Here is a 20,163-nt window from a genome sequence, read left to right on the forward strand (position 1 = left end):
CTCTCTCTCTCTCTCTCTCTCTCTCTCTCTCTCTCTCTCTCTCTCTCTCTCTCCCTCCATCTCTCTCTCTCTCTCTCTCTCTCTCTCTCTCTCTCTCTCTCTCTCTCGCATTGATTACTCTGAGTCTGATCCAAACTGTTTAACGGAGGCGCGGAGAGCGCGCGAGTCATGACTAACACTTCATGATTTATTAGAGATTTAATTATCAAATGGCGGATTCGCAAATGATCGCTTTAGTACATTCGGCGTGCAATTATACAATAATGATATTAAATAGTGGGGCAAAACCGGCTGCCAGGCCACCGGGAATTGTCCCGGTTCTCCCGGTGTCCAGTCCGCGCCTGATTTCCACAGACACGCAGAATGTGCAGGAGTCATATATTGCATTTTTGGGGCTTAATATTCACAGACACTAGTCCATGTCATGTTTTGATTCAAGTGTACTGACCTACTTTTGATTTAGTCATCCAAAATGTGGCATATTCCGTCCGCGTTAGGCATTCCGTTTTTATGACTGGATTCTACAAACTAGACTGTGTTTCCGCATCCCGGAAATTATTAGGGCAGTATGTCTCAGAATAGTCAGTGCAATTTGGGAAAGAAATCAATTAAATCATGAATGTGGATGTGTGTAAATATTCAAATGTAATCCACTTTGTAATCGTTCAAAATTTCATAAGTAACTGTAATTTAATTACTCATTTTTTCTTAGTAACTGTAACTAATTACAGTTACATTAATTTTGTAATTAAATTACGTAACGACGTTACATGTAACTAGTTACTCCCCAACACTGTATATGTATATATGTATGTATATGTATATATATGGTATGTATATGTATATATGTACTATATATATGTGTGTGTATGTATATATGTATGCATATGGTACATGTATGTATATGTATATATGTTTGTATATGTGTGTATATGTATATGTATATATATATATATATATATATATGTTTATGTGTATATATGTATATATATATATATATGTATATGTGTATATATGTGTATATGTATGTATATGGTATATGTATGTATATGTATATATATGGTATGTATATGTATATATGTACTATATATATATATATGTATGTATATATGTATGTATATGTATACAGTACAGACCAAAAGTTTGGACACAACTTCTCATTCAAAGAGTTTTCTTTATTTTCATGACTATGAAAATTGTAGAGTCACACTGAAGGCATCAAAACTATGAATTAACACATGTGGAATTATATATGGAATTATATACATAACAAAAAAGTGTGAAACAACTGAAAATATGTCATATTGTAGGTTCTTCAAAGTAGCAACCTTTTGCTTTGATTACTGCTTTGCACACTCTTGGCTTTCTCTTGATGATCTTCAAGAGGTAGTCACCTGAAATGGTCTTCCAACAGTCTTGAAGGAGTTCCCCGAGAGATGCTTAGCACTTGTTGGCCCTTTTGCCTTCTGTCTGCGGTCCAGCTCACCGCTAAACCATCTGGATTGGGTTCAGGTCCGGTGACTGTGGAGGCCAGGTCATCTGGTGCAGCACCCCATCACTCTCCTTCTTGCTCAAATAGCCCTTGATGCCTTCAGTGTGACTCTACAATTTTCATAGTCATGAAAATAAAGAAAACTCTTTGAATGAGAAGGTGTGTCCAAACTTTTGGTCTGTACTGTATATATATATATATATTAGGGGTGTAACGGTACGCAAAAATCACGGTTCGGTACGTACCTCGGTTTTAAAGTCACGGTTCGGTTCATTTTCGGTACAGTAAGGGAAAGAAATGCAAACATTAAACTGCAGGTTGTTTATTAATATAAACTTTTTTTTAACAATTTGTTTACACTTTTTTTAAATACTTTTTAATAAAATATATATAAAATAAAAAAATGAATAAGAAATAAAATACTGCTGCAAAGTTCTCCACTAAATAAAATACTCTTAATCTTAAACCAATATCATATAATAAAATATGATGAAAAATATAAATAAATAACTATGATTACAGTGCAGTATTACCAATCCCAGCTTGTACGCCTGCTCATATTTAAAAAATATAACTTTTCCAAAGTGTAAAATGCAGCATCAACAGTTTCAGTTTTTAGACCTGCTCAGATCTCGTTATAGCGTTGGACCGATCGGAATTAAGAGCAAAGGTCTGTTTAAATGCCGACGGGAGCTGCGTTTGAATTACAATCGTTTTTTCCCTAGTTGTAGTGATGTTCACACTCGCGTGATGTCTTTTGAAAACCTCAGGCCGGTGACACACTGGCGTATTGCACCTGTCAAACATAGTCTATTTTGCCGTCAATACTGTTGACGGTGTCCTTTATCAGTAGGTTTTATATTTATGCTCAACATGAAGTATAGATATTGTTGTCGTGAAGAGAAGATCCTGGTCTTTCGGTGGTCTCCCTCTATGTCACCTACAGTAGCAGCAGCGCGCCAGCGCCGCGTCAGGCACGATTCTGGTGTGTAAAGACACAGAAAACACGAGGCAGCCGTCACGCAACTGACACGCAGCAGAAACGCCACACAGCCAATGTGTCACCGGCCTAGAATCAGCTGTAGGGCAGGATTTGCGCTGAATGCGGAGACTTCCGCCACTTAATATGTTCGTTTGGAAACACGAAAATGTACCTATGTTCCGCAAACAAAATATTGCATTCTGTCATTCGGTACACACAGGCACCGTACCGAAAGCCCTGTACTGAAACGGTCCGGTACGAATACACGTGCAGTTACACCCCTGATATATATGTGTATATATATTTTTTCCATCATCATATTTAAGGAAGGGGGGCTCAACAATACAATCCTGCTTACGGCACCCATTTAGCCAGCAGCGGCCCTGAAGGTGTTGTTATACACGTCTCTGGGAATGTGTGCTCTACTACAAACACACACTGAAGCACGCGTGGTGTTTTCAGCTCTTCACTATATTGACACATGATGTAGGCTACACATGTGCACGCCAGCACGCTATGAGAGGATTTCACCATTTCATTTGATAAAACTATCGTCATTCATTCGTATCGTATACACAGACTGACAGAAACAGCAATGTCTTTATGACAACCTGTCAAAATAAAATTTTGGTATAACTTGAAGAAATTCAAACAGAAATATAGTTCTATTGCACAGTAGAGTATGATATACTTCAAGTAGGCCTAATAGCTAATAATAATAGTTTATTAAAAAACACAGAAACTCTGTCTGCAACCCACCAAAATAAAAGTTTGGTCTAACTCAAAGAAATTATGTAAGAAATTGCACAGTAAAATATAGTTAAAAAAAGATTTACCAAAACATTATTTTAAAGGAATATCACACAAGTTTTCATAGATAGTTTTAATTTAAACTTGCCAAAACAATAACACCATATTTTTCAAAAACAATTTCTAAAAGTACATTTGTATTTGTGCCTATAATGTTTATATATTTATTATTATTGTCAGCTAATAAAACCTATGCTTCAGGGACCATATTCATATAACATCTAAGGCTAAATGTAGCTATTGACTGGTTGAGTTAGATGGTGATTAACACTGAACAGTAGAAAATCAGTTCAGTCTCCCCAGCTGTAAATGTAATTGGCTGTTAAAGTCTTGTGTTTCTTATAATAAATATTGATAACGATGAACCTTTTATAATGCTCTCTATTAGATGTCGATGCATACTGCATGCATTAGTGAGTGTGGTGGTGCTTATGGGGTATGGTCACTTATTCATTATATGAGCTGTTTCAAATGCAAGACGTTGATTAAGTTTGTAAATGATAGCCTGTGTCCTCTTGTAGTGTGTACATATACTATTTATCATCAAACTGTGATAACTGTGACTAAATTCAGTATATATACGTCTGCCATATGTTGCCACCCCTCAAAAATTCATGAGGGGGAGTGACATGATATTAAGCAGGTGGTTTTAATGTTCTGGATGATCAGTGTATTATATGTCATACGTGATGCACACAAGCACAGCAGCACATGACTTTCTGTGAAATGCACGAAAACTTGAGCTCCTTTTGTAAGAAGCCCTGAATCTAAATGAGATTTGTCCTGTGTAGAAACAGAAACACACTCATATTCCTTTTAAAATGTAGTTACCAGTTTGAATGACTTTCTCCGGAGAGACCGTCACACAGCTGTCTGATGTTTCTCCAGCTTTCTCTCGTCCTGTTGGAGAAATAGTGCAATGTCACATCGATGCGGTTTGAATCTACTTGAAATTTGCTGGTAAATAACAAAAACATACCAGCAGATGCTTCAGCGATCAACGGTTCAGTAACTTGTCCTGGAAAACCATGATAATATCAAGCATAGTACTATTCTCAGACATAATATTTAATCTCAATGTGTCAGGTCACATAATATTTCATACAGATGAGTAAAGATGGAGAACTATTTGAACATTCTGAATGATATCAGAGTCGTTACGATGCTTGAGCGTTAATGACTGAATTAATGCTTTCAGTTTACCTACCCAGTTTCATGATAATTGATTTGAAGGTTCTGTGGGACACAAAACAATCATATTCATCTTTTTCATCCTCATTGATCTCCACACTCTTCCTCAGCTGGAACGTCCCATCATGGTTTGGTCTGATTCCTGTGGATTCAACCTCTTCTTCACACACAGATGTGTGATTTTTCCTAACAGTCATCGTCACGTCTTTAGAGTAGAAACCGGTGGCCAGACAGGTGAGTTTCAGCTTGGATTCATCACTGGATTTCCTTGCAAACACACGAACATCTGGAGGAGCTGAAAACACAGGAATTTGTTTATCAGTCTTATAAACAACAAATACTAATAGTGAACATTTACTCACAAGCTTTTCTCTGCTCCTCGTCTGCATAATCTCTGAATTTGTTGAGCCAGTCCACACACTCTTTCTCCAGGTATCCTTTGGTGTATTGGTTTAGGATCGGCACATTGTCCCATTTTCTCTTGGTTGGTAGAGCTTCATCAACAGGAGCGACCCACTGAGACGCTTCCTCATCAAAAGACAGAAAGTTTTCTCCATCGTAGCTGTACTCATCAATGCCTTTGGAAACCCTCACTTCATCTCCTTGTTTCTCAATTTCACAACCAACTCTCCACTGAAGAACATGAAGATCTAAAACGGACACAAAATGTCTGAGATGAATATATAAATGAAATGATAGTGTATCTGGAGGTTAATCTGTGTGAATGTTTCTCACCTGATTCATTGTGTCTCATGCGTTTCATCAGAATTTCAACATTCACATTAAACCACTGTTCTTTGCTCTTTCTGGACTGGGTGCCTTTCTCCCAGTAATCCTCCTGCATTTTCTCTTTCATCCACTGCTGTGTGGGAATCTTTCTCTGTTCCTCACTATTGTAAGAGTCGATCTGTCTGTCGTCTAGCAGACCCATAGCACTGAACTGATAGATGCCCGGCAGATCGACAGGTTTGGACAAAGCCGTGTAAATGTAATACAGCGAGTGTTTCTCTGCAGTGAGGAGAAATAAAATGTGAATTAAACAACTATTCACTGGTTTGCGATTATTTTAATGTAATTTTTTATGTATTGTAAATTGTATTGTTGTGTACTGGTCTTTCTGTAAAATCAGTTGTCCTTAGGGGACATAAATAAATAAAGAAAGAATGTGAATGAGAAAGTACAGACTTTTATCATAATACATACATCTGTAATTATCTGAGAGACATTGAAGTCTAGTCAACATTCCATATCTGAACCGATGCAATAAAAACACACATATTAAAAAGACATATTTATGGTTATCCAATAGGATCATAGTCTTTGTTTAATTAATTTGATGCCCCTAAAACATTCGTGTTTAATATGTAAACCTCTAATGCTGATCAATCACACAACGGTGTGTATTTATCGAAAGTTAAGTTGATATTTTTTAGATTTTAAGCAGAAAAAACTCGTATTACTTTTATATTTCATGGGCTTATACGATGTTAGCATGCATTTCTCATCACATTTAATTTCTGACTAACGTCTCAAATCACGACGCGTACTTGTTACTTTCACTTTCATTCTCTGACAAACTCAGACACTTTTAATCTTTTACCTGCTCGCAGTGAAGGCAAAGTCCCATACAGGAGAAAAACACACAGCCGAGCAAAGATCTTCGTTGTGACATTTGTTCGCATATTGAAACGTCTTTGTGTGTGAATTAAACTAATTATTATTTTCTTAGATCGTTGAACGCAAAGCAGCAGAATTCGAGCTGCAGAAAATAGCGGATGTTTTGACCAGTAAGAAAATACGACGTCGTCGTTGTAATGTGATCTGTGTCTGGGCAGAAAGTGGTGAAGCAACACACAAAAACTGTGGTTTATTTACAGTAATGGATAGTTCAGTGTTCATGAGGACATTTATCGATGATAACCTATATTTACAATAAACAAGTCTTCCACAAAGATATAGTTCGTTAGATGATGGTTTTATTTGCTGTTAAATATTAGCAAATATTAATAGTAAACTGATTATGTGTGTGTGTGTGTGTGTGTGTGTGTGTGTGTGTGTGTGTACACACACACACACACACACACACAAACCCGATTCCAAAAAAGTTGGGACACTGTACAAATTGTGAATAAAAACAGAATGCAATGATTCGGAAGTTTCAAATAGCAATATTTTATTCCGAATACAACATAGATGACATATCAAATGTTTAAACTGAGAAAATGTATAATTTTAAGGGAAAAATAAGTTGATTTTAAATTTCATGGCATCTACACATCTCTAAAAAGTTTGGACAAGGCCATGTTTACCACTGTGTGTCATCCCCTCTTCTTTTTATAACAGTCTGCAAACATCTGGGGACTGAGGAGACAAGTTGCTCAAGTTTAGGAATAGGAATGTTGTCCCATTCTTGTCTAATACAGACTTCTAGTTACTCAACTGTCTTAGGTCTTCTTTGTCGCATCTTCCTCTTTATGATGCGCCAAATGTTTTCTATGGGTGAAAGATCTGGACTGCAGGCTGACCATTTCAGTACCCAGATCCTTCTTCTACGCAGCCATGATGTTGTAATTGATGCAGTATGTGGTCTGGCATTGTCATGTTGGAAAATGCAAGGTCTTCCCTGAAAGAAACGACGTCTGGATGGGAGCATATGTTGTTCTAGAACTTGGATATACCTTTCAGCATTGATGTTGCCTTTCCATATGTGTAAGCTGCCCATGCCACACACACTCATGCAACACCATACCATCAGAGATGCAGGCTTCTGAACTGAGCACTGATATCAACTTGGGTTGTCCTTGTCGTCTTTAGTCCTCATGGCATCCCAGTTTTCCAAAAAGAACTTCAAATTTTAATTAGTCTGATCACAGAACAGTTTTCCACTTTGCCACAGTCCATTTTAAATGAGCTTTGGCCCAAAGAAAACACCTGTGCTTCTGGATCATGTTTAGATATGGCGTCTTTTTTGACCTATAGAGTTTTGGCCGGCAACGTCGAATGGCACGGTGGATTGTGTTCACCGACAATGTTTTCTGGAAATATTCCTGAGCCCATGTTGCAGTGGCGGCTCCAGACCATTTTGATTGGGGGGGGGCAATGGGGGGTCCTGGTCATTTCAAGGGGGGTATCATGAAAACCAACAAAAAATACAGTGGACACGGCTAATAACTGCTACTAAAGAACAAAAACAACACAGCAGATCAACTACTTTGTAATCAATTGCAGTTTGCAAACAATATGCTCAAACTTTAAAGGGTTGGCGCTTTAAATGGTTTGCGTCATCAATACGCATTAATCCACAAATGATTTAAGCGGTTAACTTTTTTAAAGTGGCTGACACTCCCTCTGAGCAGGGCCGTGCAGAGACCTTTGGAGGGGCAGGTGCTCAAAGTATAAAAGGGGCACATGGAACAAGGCTTTAAATGGCGCTGTTCAAAATATCAATACAGCAATATATTGTGATGCATTCCTTGCTGATTCACGTATACATATGGATGGTTATGTATTGATACAGCAGCAAATGCTTTGATGCAGCTTTGAAAAGGAAACAATAGAGAAAACAAGTTTAAAATAATAATAGCCCTGGGATTAGAAACTGAAATGTCTTAAGTTGTCCCAACCTGATGGCTTTTTCTTCTCTGTTCTACAGAATAATTAAGAACAGCGGTTATAGTATAAACTATAGAAAACACTTGTGCCTCTTTCTCACCAGCCTCTGTCTCCTGGCTTGCTGTTATCTGCTCTCTTTCTGTCACTTGTGCCTCTACATGTCCCTCTTTTTCTTCCTCTATCTCCATCTCCTCATGTATGCATTTTGCATTTAGCAGACGCTTTTATCCAAAGCGACTTACAGTGCATTCAGGCTATCAATTTTTACATATCATGTGTTCCCGGGGAATCGAACCCCCAACCTTGCGCTTGATAGCGCAATGCTCTACCAATTGAGCTACAGGAACACTTGCTTTGAGCAAGATCTATCAAATAGATCATTTGATCTATTACTTTACACTCTCTGTCCATCTAGGAACAAGGCTCAATTTACTATTTCAGCATTAATCTATTATTTTAACCATCACTACTACTCTTGCACCTAATCAATAAGTCCACCTTAAATATTGATACAAAACATTCAAAAACTGATACACTGGAATATAGTGATTAATATTATTATTACTGTTGCAGTTGTTGTTGTCTAAAATTGAACACCTTTGCAATGTAAACAAATGACAGGCTACAAGTGTTATTCATATCCTTCACACTGCACTTTGATGTCAGGTATATTATGCATTTTTTTATTGACACTGATATTTTTACATTTATTTCCAGAGAGATATTATTGAGTTTACAGGCTAAAGTGGTCTTGCTGTTGTAAACACTGTTGCTATTGAAGAAAAAAAATTATTTTAATTCATTTCTGAATTGTTTTCATTTTTATAATGATAATTCAGAGAATGAGAAAATCTGAATAAGACTTACCAGTGTTGTGATAGTTATTTTTAAGGCACTCTGTAATATAAGTACTGTAATATAATACTAGTTTAGTCAAATAACATAAAAAACACCAGACCCTTCGATGCCTGTGAAACTTTTCTCCCTCAAACAGCACGCTAGCGTTACTTCTACACTACAGGCTACACACAGCAATATAAACAACATATCTGCATGTTCTCACATCACATCGTTCTTGTAAAATAATAATAAGTAAATAAACATAAAAATCACTTCGCTGAGAATGAAACACCACTTACCAGCTGCCGCAGTGTTGAAAATATCCTCTAGCAATTAAAAAATGCGCGTGAGCCGTGAGGAATCGTCCCAGTCGTATGAGGTCGTCGTCGTCGGTGAAAGGTCATCATGTTGGTCATTTTATTTTCGGCTAAATTATTATTAATAAATTGTACTAATATTATGATTGGGCGTGGGCAGGTATTCACAAAAGGGAATGTTATTAAAAAGAAAATTCGAGGAAATTTTGCTTTGAGAAAAGGGCACTTAAGGGGCAAAGGAGCAGGTGCTCAAGTGAACCGGTTCTTTCGGACAGTTCGATCAAATAAACCAGTAAAAAAAAAAAACTAGTTCTTTTGCGCTCGACGTAATGTCTTCGCGATGACTGCCCTTCATTCAAGCCTTCGGTTTACCCGCGCTCATAACACTAGCACAGAATCAGTTCAGAATCAATCACCAAAAGAATCAGTTCGGTTCAGACGAGCTGTGTGTCGGTCTGCTTCACACTGAATCACACATGCGCAGTATCATCAGCTCCTCGGTTCTAGAATCGGACACGTCTGACAGAAACGGTTCTCGTTTAGTGTACGAATAAATGTCGAAATAATAATTATTTATTATTGTTCTGCATAGTTTGAAGAGAATCATTTTCCCGGATATATACATATATATATATATATATATATATATTTAATCAGGAAGAGGATGGGGGGTCAAATGGGGGGTCAAGGCGTTTTTTGGCAGGGTCTTGAGACCCCCCAGGACCCCCCCTGGCGCCGCCGGTGCCATGTTGTGATTTCCATTACAGTATCATTCCTGTATGTGATGCAGTGCCGTCTAAGGGCCCGAAGATCACGGGCATCCAGTATGGTTTTCCAGCCTTGACCCTTACACACAGAGATTGTTCCAGATTCCCTGTAGATGATTACTTCAAACTCTTTGCAGTTTTTCTCTGAGAATCTCCTTTCTGATATTGCTCCACTATTTTTCGCCGCAGCATTGGGGGAGTTGGTGATCCTCTGCCCATCTTGACTTCTGAGAGACACTGCCGCTCTGAGAGGCTCTTTTTATACCCAATCATGTTGCTAATTGACCTAACAAGTTGCAAATTGGTCCTCCAGCTGTTCCTTATATGTAGATTTAACTTTTCCGGCATCTTATTGCTACCTGTCCCAACTTTTTTGGAATGTGTAGCTCTCATGAAAATGTATATGTATGTATGTGTATATGTATATTTGTATATGTATATAATATACTTATTTTACTTAATTTACAAAGTAAATGAAATATGAGAGAGATACTCTACGTCACTACATAGGAAGTGTTCACACAAAGAAAGAAGGCATACCTTTTATTCTCGTTGTTGCCGCCACTGCCATATTGTGGAGACGCTGTGTGTTTCATTGTGAAAGCAAAATTATTTTGTTTTGTCTTCTAAAAGAGGACACAACTATCAATGGTTAAGCTGTACTAACTGCACTGTTACAAAACAGTAATACCAACCCAACCCAAATATTCAGATGTGAGCAGTGCATTTACGGAGGATGAGGTCTGATTCCTGAATCAGTAGCCTGCTATGTGTCTGTCACACAAAGGCTGTTTCTATAAAGTTGGGCAGTTCAAACGTTGCAAGGACAGGCCGGCGCTTCTGACTCACAGCCTGTAAGTAAGTTTTCATATTTAAATAATTTGCCAATGATGATTCAAACACGAGTTTTGAGCGTTGTGGAGTAGCGCTTGTTGTTTGTAATTTCTCCGATCACAAATGCAGACATGGTTTTATGTTTATGCAGCGTACAATTTAATAATAATTTAATAATTGCCAGCAGCCATATCACCCTGGAGCCCAAGACTGGTTTCCCACTGAAGCTAAGCATGGCTGAGCCTGGTCAGTACCTTGATGGGAGACTCCTGAGAAAACTAGGTTGCTGCTGGAAGAGGTGCTAGTGAGACCAGCAGGGGGCGCTCACCCTGAGGTCTGTGTGGGTTCTAGCGCCCCAGTGTAGTGATGGGGACACTTTACTGTCAACAAGCACCGTTCTTCGGATGAGACGTTAAACCGTGATCCTGACTCTCTGTGGTCATTAAAAATCCCAGGATGTGTTTTGAATAGAGTAGAGGTGTGACCTCGGCATCCTGGCTAAATTCGCCCATTGGCCTCCGACCATCATGACCTCCTAACAATCCCCATATCTGCTGATTGGCTTCATCACTCACCCATTAAGCTGGTGTGTGGTGGGCGTTCTGGCGCACTATGGCTGCCGTCACATCATCCAGGTAGATGCTGCACACTGGTGGTGGATGAGGAGATACCCACTGACAATGTAAGCGCTTTGAGTGCCTAGAAAAGCTCTATATAAATGTAATGAATTATTATAATTAATTAATTATAATTCATTATAATCAGTAATTATGTACCCACTGGATGCAAAAAATGCCTGTTTGTGTTGGGTTTTATTGGTTTGTGTCATTGTGCTGGGAGACGACATCAGAGCTGAGGGGCGTAACATTTCCATCACACACTTGAGGTAGCCTAATGTTTTTTTTAACCTTAAACCGCATTAACACAATGCATTACACCAAATAATATTATTTTTAGCAACATCAAATGACACCTTTAAAAGTAGAGTAATCATAGCAGGTTTAATCCATAGTCTGTCCATTTAAACAGATGCGTTTTGCTTCTTTGACATCAGCATCCTATAAAATTGATTGCATTCTGGTAAAAAAAAAACACAAAAAAAAACTATAAGCATAACAATATTTTTTTCTCTTATTCCATGGATTTTACCCGTTTCCCTCCACATGTTAATAGTGTTTTTCTGACACTATAATGAGACACACCTGGGAACAAATTAACGATAAACAGCTGGAACAAAATCACATTATGCATATTATATACGTATATATAAAACAGAACAATGACATCATGAGTATCTGGGCAGAAATGGAGAGGCATAACCAACATAAAGCGTTTTAGTCAGTCAATGTTCAATAAATATGCATTTTCATATATTTACACATTAAACAATTGTTTCACAAAGTTATAGTACCTAAGAAGTCGGTTTTATGTTCTCAAAATGTTATTGATAATTATTAATGAGAAACGAAACCAAGCACTTGAGTGACTGTATGATTATTATTATTATTATTATATTTGAAGCAGCCTGTTTTGACAGTAAATACTCATATATAATCTAATCTAATATAATATAATTTCTACTCTACATCCATATGGCCGTATGGGTTTAAGAATGAGTGAGGTCTGGAGTGGGGTTAAGAAGTGTGCCATAAAACTACAAATACAGCTCATTATACTCTAAACACTTTAAAAGAGACTGACATGGATATGTTTGTAAAATGTTTTCTCTGTTTTGGAGGAATGAGGAACATTAAATTATAATCATATGCAGGGATTATCAGTTGTTTATTATTCATTCAACAGTTATAGGACTATTACTGTTAGAGTTTTCATTAATAACCATTGCACGACTAATGATCATTTGTCTAGTGCTCTTATGAATGTTGTAGACATGATTTGGTGAAAATTTAACTACAATACTCACTACAATGTGAAATAGCATAGAAGTAACCTATGTGTTCTACATGCCTCTTTGCTAATGTTATATGCTACTGTTTTGATAGCTTTCATAACGTTTCTGACAGATAATATGATATATATATATAATTTTTTTTTTTTTTTGGTGTGTGTGTTTTCTCTTGCAGAATGTGGTATCCTGTCAGCAATAACATGTTAATAACATGTATGTGGGCTCTTTTGATTACTATCAGCTCATTGCAGTGTCGCCAGATATTGCTATGAAAACAAATAAAAACAGAAAAATAGACCTTTCCGGTCTATTAACTTTCTAAAGTGTCAAATTAAGTAGAAAAGAAGTCCAAAGACGCTAATAATAGCAGGATCTGGCAACACATTCACAGTTCTCTCAATCCTCGTTCACTCTGCAGGCGTCTCAGCGGGCACTGAACAGAATCATACATGCAGACACTCATATCAGTAGCTTTAAACAGCAGATTAGTCCTTTAGAGAACACTTTTTATTTTTTGAAGATGAAAAATTACCTCATAGCTGGCTACGGGCGTAGCTACAACTGAAATCAAATTTATGAACTAAACATAAAACCAATACAAATCTAATCAGAGTCAGAATGAGTGAATAATCTGTGTCAATGAGTTCACTTAAATAAATTAATAAAAATAAAATCAACATAGGCTACTGGAAATCAGAGTTATACTTACTATACTATAAATACATTTTTATGATTTGAAAATGAAATAAACGTTAGATGAAATAAACAACTTAGTCATTTTATTTAGATTTTAAGATTACACGTACCCTTTTTTCAGAGTAACTCCAGCATTATCGATCTGGTTTTGGTTGGTTTGTGTTTTTGAAGATTAAACAGCATGTCTTAAACACATCGACAAATTCATCACAGTCCAAATAGATTCTAATGTGAAAAATAATTTTCTAAAGCACTGGGACAGAACAGACACATGTTCCAACCCACTAATATTCTCACAAAAACATATTCTTTCTGTTATTTATATATTTTATTTGTTAATAACTCTTATTATTATTTTATAAATCATATTTATAAAAAATATTATCTTATGAATTATTTTTCCCTTAAAATTATACATTTTCTCAGTTTAAACATTTGATATGTCATCTATGTTGTGTTCTGAATAAAATATAGAAATTTGAAACTTCCACATCATTGCATTCTGTTTTTATTCACAATTTGTACAGTGTCCCAACTTTTTTGGAATCAGGTTTGTAAAAGAATGCTGTGTTTAAAGAGAATAAAAATAATATATATACAGTACAGACCAAAAGTTTGGAAACATTACTATTGTTCATGTTTTTGAAAGAAGTTTCTTCTGTTCATCAAGCCTGCATTTATTTGATCAAAAATACAGAAAAAACAGTAATATTGTGAAATATTATTACAACTTAAAATAATAGTTTTCTATTTGAATATACTTTAAAAAGATAATTTATTCCTGTGATGCAAAGCTGAATTTTCAGCATCATTCCTCCAGCCTTCAGTGTCACATGTAACATCAGTCGATCACATGATCATTTAGAAATCCTTCTAATATTCTGATTTATTAGTGTTGAAACAGTTCTGCTGTCTAATATATTTGATCAATAAAAGGTTAAAAAGAACTGCATTTATTCAAAATAATTTTTTTTAGTCAATTTAACACATCCTTGCTGAATAAAATTATTGATTTTATTTAAAAAAAAAAAAGAAAGGAAAAAATTACCCCAAATTACTGACCAGTAGTGTATATTATTATTACAAAATATTTATATTTTAAAAACATAGCTTCTTTTTTTTTTTAACTTTTTATTCATCAAAGCATCCTAAGAAAGTATCACATGTTCTGAAACAATATGAAGCAGCAGAACTGTTTCCAACTTTGATAATGAATCATCATATTAGAATGATTTCTAAAGGATCATGTGATAATGATCCTAAAAATTCAGCTTTGCATCACAGAAATAAATGATCATTTAAAGTATAATACATTTAAAAACAATTATTTTAAATTGTAATAATATATCACAATATTATTTTTTTCTGTATTTTTGATCAAATAAATGCAGGCTTGATGAGCAGAAGAAACTTCTTTCAAAAACATTAAAAATAGTAATCTTTCCAAACTTTTGGTCTGTACTGTATATATAAAAAAAGAGATTGGTCCCTTCTGTTGTTGATGAATGGCAGCGTTGACATTCTACAATATGCTTGTTTGAGACTCACACTCAGGAGCTAGAGAGCTGATTGAGACACTGCATGAGTGACAGTGCTAGAGTTCAGCTGGAATTATGTGAAAACACTATAAACATCTGAAATGGGAAAGAGCTGTTTTGTGATTCACTATATAACTAGACAAGAAACTGGACCATTTATACATTGCTCACAGCTACAAGTAAATGGATCTCTGCAATCAACAGAAACTGGAATCAATGCAGAAAAACAGACTTGCAGTTGTTGTTTTGAATTTTGGATTTTTGCAGTAAAATCTGCTTGCAGTATAAAAGTGTATTGTAGCTACAGTAATCCAGCCAAGAGATCAATTTTTTCATATGTAAATACCCTACTTTTACGAGCTTAGACTGTGATTTAGCGAATATTTGAAGACCAAATTGTGAATCTATATTTATGCGTGCCTGACATAAAAACATGTTGCAGCATGATGTAGGTGGAAAGACAATCATTCATATAATTTTCATAAGTAAGGATTTGTTATTATATTTTATGTATTCAGTACAGTATGGAGCACTGGGAAAGATCCTTCAAAACTGATTGCAAATAGAGTTATCTCCGATACCACAACAAATTCTGGCATCGGCGAGTACATGAACCCATATACCAATCCGATACCATTTTCTTAAACAAGACCTAGTTATGACCGCTAGCTTTGCCTAACCGCTGCACGGTTCTTCTTCGCTGCTCAGAATGCATTGCAAACACAGGAAGTTGTGCTGTGTTGCCACAAGCAACCCCTGTTTAGAGCAGCGAAGAAGAAATGAAAACACGTTAGCAGTATGTCCACTGTTTAGCAGTATTTCAGACTGGACCAACCAGACAGTAAAACGGCGAGTACTGCCACTTCACTACTAAGTCGGTGCTGAAAATTTTAAAATGTGATGATACCGGCATCTCTGTAGTACCGGTAGAAAGTTAGCGACTCCAGAGTATATTCGGTCCCAGCAGCTGCGTTCAGTCGCTTCCGTGTTATTCTAAGCGCGGGGCTCCAGGCTGTAGTTGAATATATATACAGTACTAGTGTCTGTGAATATTATACTGCAAAACACTATTTAATTATTACTCCTGCAAATTCTACATCTCTGAGGGTGACGGGCGCAGATGCGCGGGAGCTCGCTGTTTTATAGTCTCTGCCGTGTGTCACTATATGAGGACACGAACACATAAACCGTCACTTCATGTGAATTTACCGTTACATTTGAGAAAACTGTCATATCATAAACACAGACACTCAAAGATCTTCAGGGCAACCCGTCAAAATAAATGTTCGGTTTAACGTGAATAAATTGACTATATTAAGCTACTGTTGTAGCCTACAGTAGATTTAGCTATGTCTCTATGTAGTAATAATAATACGTCTCTATTAATTATAATAATTATGCCTAGACGGTTGCTTGCATTTTAGTTTTTTTTAATGTAAAGAGATTATCTGATTAATATATAATTTTTTATATTCCTAGACTTATTTGTTGCAGTTTTTTATACAGTTATATGGTAAAACTAAAAGATAATAATAAATATATAATAATAGATAATAAAAATACTGTAATGAATACAGTAGTTCACCATGTTTTTGTTCATGTTTTATTAAGGGATAAGTCTGAAGCACACCATGAAATAATTCTAGCAATTTACACAGGGCTAGTAGTATATACAGCTGTATATACAGATACACACCCAGGTATCGGATCAGTACTCGGTATCGGCCGATACCCTGAGCCCAGGTATCGGAATCGGTATCGGGAAGAGAAAAAGGGTATCGGAACATCTAATTGCAAATACCCATAAATTATAGTATTTTATTCTATTATTTTCTCTATTTCCGCTGGCTGCTGCGAGTCCTTCCTCTCTGCAAAATAATTCAACAAAAACATTTACTGAGCTCTCATGAGGGCAGATTGTTTCAGATCAATGTGAATCATCTGAAAAACTCACCAGCTCTTCTTGTACAGATGATCTGCAGAAGAATCACAGTAGGGGCAGCAAACACTGCAAACTCAACAATACTCACAATCACTGCAGGAAAGATGGACAGATGAACAGAATCAAGACTTTGTGAATTAAATCAAAGGTATAAAATGATGATCAGTTCTTCAGATTGACTGTTTCAGCATTAATGAACTGTGGTACCTCTGAATAATGATCCAGCAGAACAACAGACTTCAGTTTCTCCTGTATCTGTGATCATATGATCTAGTTCTGTTCAAACATAATGAACAGAAATAAACATCTTAATACTTAAGCTTAGCATCACAAAAATTATAAATATGTACCAGACCTGTGTGAACTATATACTGTAAAAAATACGCATGTAACAGAAGACAGAAATAGAAACAGAAATAGATTGCAGGGTATTGTTAAAGTGTGAGGTAAGATTATTGGTACCACTTTAAATGATTTGAAGACTTATATAGGTCAATTAGTATTTTGCCCACTGTTTCTGAAGTTATGGAGAAAATAGTTGCATAACAGATTAGCAGTTACTTGAGTAGTAGTTCAATTGCATTGCATCCAATGTAGTTTGGTTTTAAAGAAAAAATAATAATCTTGTTTTAATTTTTCATTACATACAATTAACTGGATAGAGTCACATCTAAAAGATAGATCTCAGTGTGTTAAGAGTACAAAATCACCAATCCAATAACAATAACTTCAACTGGTGATCAGCAAAGTTCTGTCTTGGGTCCATTGCTTTTTTGCTCTATATACAGTATAAATGATTAACATCTTGCATGTCCTGGCATTCATATACAAATGTATGCGGACGATACAGTAATTTATTCTATGGTTAATGTGTCAGCATGGTTAAAAGACAATTGCTTACAACTAAACATGTCCCCCAAAAGGCAGATTCAAACCTGGGTCGATCGCCTCAAAAGTAGTATGACAAACACTTTATCATCTGCACCACTGAATCTGATGTCTGTTGATAGTCTTTTGTACTCACACATTGGTGGGTGGAGTTTATGTAAATAGCCTAAATAACTAATAGTTAATTCCCAACAGTTAAACAGTTGGCCACAGAAAAAAAACATTTGGCTGCAGCACCCTCAGCACCAATAGGACTGTCTTGAGAGCCAGGCTTATGCAGTGCTGATGGCCTCAAAGTGATGGCCTGCCAAACCTACTAGGACAACTTTTAAGTCCCAAAAAGGGATTCATACAGAGTGGAAAGGCCTAAGCTGTCTCCAGGAAACCAAGATACCAACGAGGCGAAATCCCTAAACCCTCGATCCACTGGGGCGGCCTTATGTGAAGACTTTGCTGCCATAAGACTCAATCTACAGCATAAACCTATGAACTAGTTTCTCTGGTTTGAACTTACTCAAACAGTCCTGAAGTGTTGAAACACTGATGTGTCCACATGCTCCTAGAAGAGTCTTCTGCTGACTCAAAAACAATACACTTTTCTTCTGCTCGTACTCCAAGACTCCTCAAATGATCGAGAAGCACGGACTCCATGGGAATCTGGATGCTCCTTATATACAAGACAAATATCATTTGTTTAACCTGACTTCCAAACACAGTCTTAGATGAAATCAACTGAAGATAAAATATATTAAATCTCTCAAGATCTGATTAGACATCTCCACAAACAGCTTCACCAGCTTCACTCATTACTAACCAGACTGACTTTATTTCTGTCAGATGAAGCTCTTATTGAGAATTACAGAGGTTTAGATGTTGATGATTTATTGGAAATAATTTTTGTTCTTACAGTTTTGAGATAGTTGACAGCCATTCTAGACATTCATTAGTAAAGTAGTGAATTAATGATAGCAGTTGTAGTGTTTTCAGAGCGGAGATCTCACTGTTGAGGTTTGGAAACATGTTTCTGCTGTCTGTGGGACTCAGTAGAGCAGAGATCATATCTGAACCCAGAATAGACTGATGATGAACTCTCAACCATTCAGATGCCACTTCCTCTTTTCTTCTGCTGCATAAAATGGTCAAACACTATATTAATATCAATCTTCTTCGCTGCTCAGAATGCATTGCAAACACAGGAAGTTGTGCTGTGTTGCCACAAGCAACCCCTGTTTAGAGCAGCGAAGAAGAAATGAAAACACGTTAGCAGTATGTCCACTGTTTAGCAGTATTTCAGACTGGACCAACCAGACAGTAAAACGGCGAGTACTGCCACTTCACTACTAAGTCGGTGCTGAAAATGTAAAAATGTGATGATACCGGCATCTCTGTAGTACCGGTAGAAAGTTAGCGACTCCAGAGTATATTCGGTCCCAGCAGCTGCGTTCAGTCGCTTCCGTGTTATTCTAAGCGCGGGGCTCCAGGCTGTAGTTGAATATATATACAGTACTAGTGTCTGTGAATATTATACTGCAAAACACTATTTAATTATTACTCCTGCAAATTCTACATCTCTGAGGGTGACGGGCGCAGATGCGCGGGAGCTCGCTGTTTTATAGTCTCTGCCGTGTGTCACTATATGAGGACACGAACACATAAACCGTCACTTCATGTGAATTTACCGTTACATTTGAGAAAACTGTCATATCATAAACACAGACACTCAAAGATCTTCAGGGCAACCCGTCAAAATAAATGTTCGGTTTAACGTGAATAAATTGACTATATTAAGCTACTGTTGTAGCCTACAGTAGATTTAGCTATGTCTCTATGTAGTAATAATAATACGTCTCTATTAATTATAATAATTATGCCTAGACAGTTGCTTGTTTTTTAGTTTTTTTTAATGTAAAGAGATTATCTGATTAATATATAATTTTTTATATTCCTAGACTTATTTGTTGCAGTTTTTTATACAGTTATATGGTAAAACTAAAAGATAATAATAAATATATAATAATAGATAATAAAAAACACTGTTATAAATACAGTAGTTCACCATGTTTTTGTTCATGTTTTATTAAGGGATAAGTCTGAAGCACACCATGAAATAATTCTAGCAATTTACACAGGGCTAGTAGTATATACAGCTGTATATACAGATACACACCCAGGTATCGGATCAGTACTCGGTATCGGCCGATACCCTGAGCCCAGGTATCGGAATCGGTATCGGGAAGAGAAAAAGGGTATCGGAACATCTCTAATTGCAAATACCCATAAATTATAGTATTTTATTCTATTATTTTCTCTATTTCCGCTGGCTGCTGCGAGTCCTTCATCTCTGC

At 36.5% G+C, this 20,163-nt stretch overlaps 1 protein-coding gene across 2 annotated transcripts in view; it reads right to left on the reverse strand.

Moving 5' to 3' along the window:
- LOC132149684 (uncharacterized) overlaps positions 1 to 20,163 on the reverse strand; it is a 60,014-nt gene that overhangs the window by 29,593 nt on the left and 10,258 nt on the right. Inside the window, exons 1-6 of one of the 2 annotated variants that reach the window (XM_059559083.1) lie at positions 6,076 to 6,242; positions 5,211 to 5,483; positions 4,838 to 5,125; positions 4,492 to 4,770; positions 4,264 to 4,302; positions 4,116 to 4,184 (exon numbers count right to left, since the gene is read on the reverse strand). In XM_059559083.1, the coding sequence (XP_059415066.1) occupies positions 4,116 to 4,184; positions 4,264 to 4,302; positions 4,492 to 4,770; positions 4,838 to 5,125; positions 5,211 to 5,483; positions 6,076 to 6,157 (1,030 nt within the window). In that variant the 5' untranslated portion in view covers positions 6,158 to 6,242. Of the gene's footprint in view, positions 1 to 4,115; positions 4,185 to 4,263; positions 4,303 to 4,491; positions 4,771 to 4,837; positions 5,126 to 5,210; positions 5,484 to 6,075; positions 6,243 to 20,163 lie in introns of those variants that run through there. The other variant, XM_059559085.1, reaches the window with a different exon arrangement.

Source organism: Carassius carassius, chromosome 9, assembly GCF_963082965.1.
Source record: "Carassius carassius chromosome 9, fCarCar2.1, whole genome shotgun sequence".
NCBI lineage: Eukaryota > Metazoa > Chordata > Actinopteri > Cypriniformes > Cyprinidae > Carassius > Carassius carassius.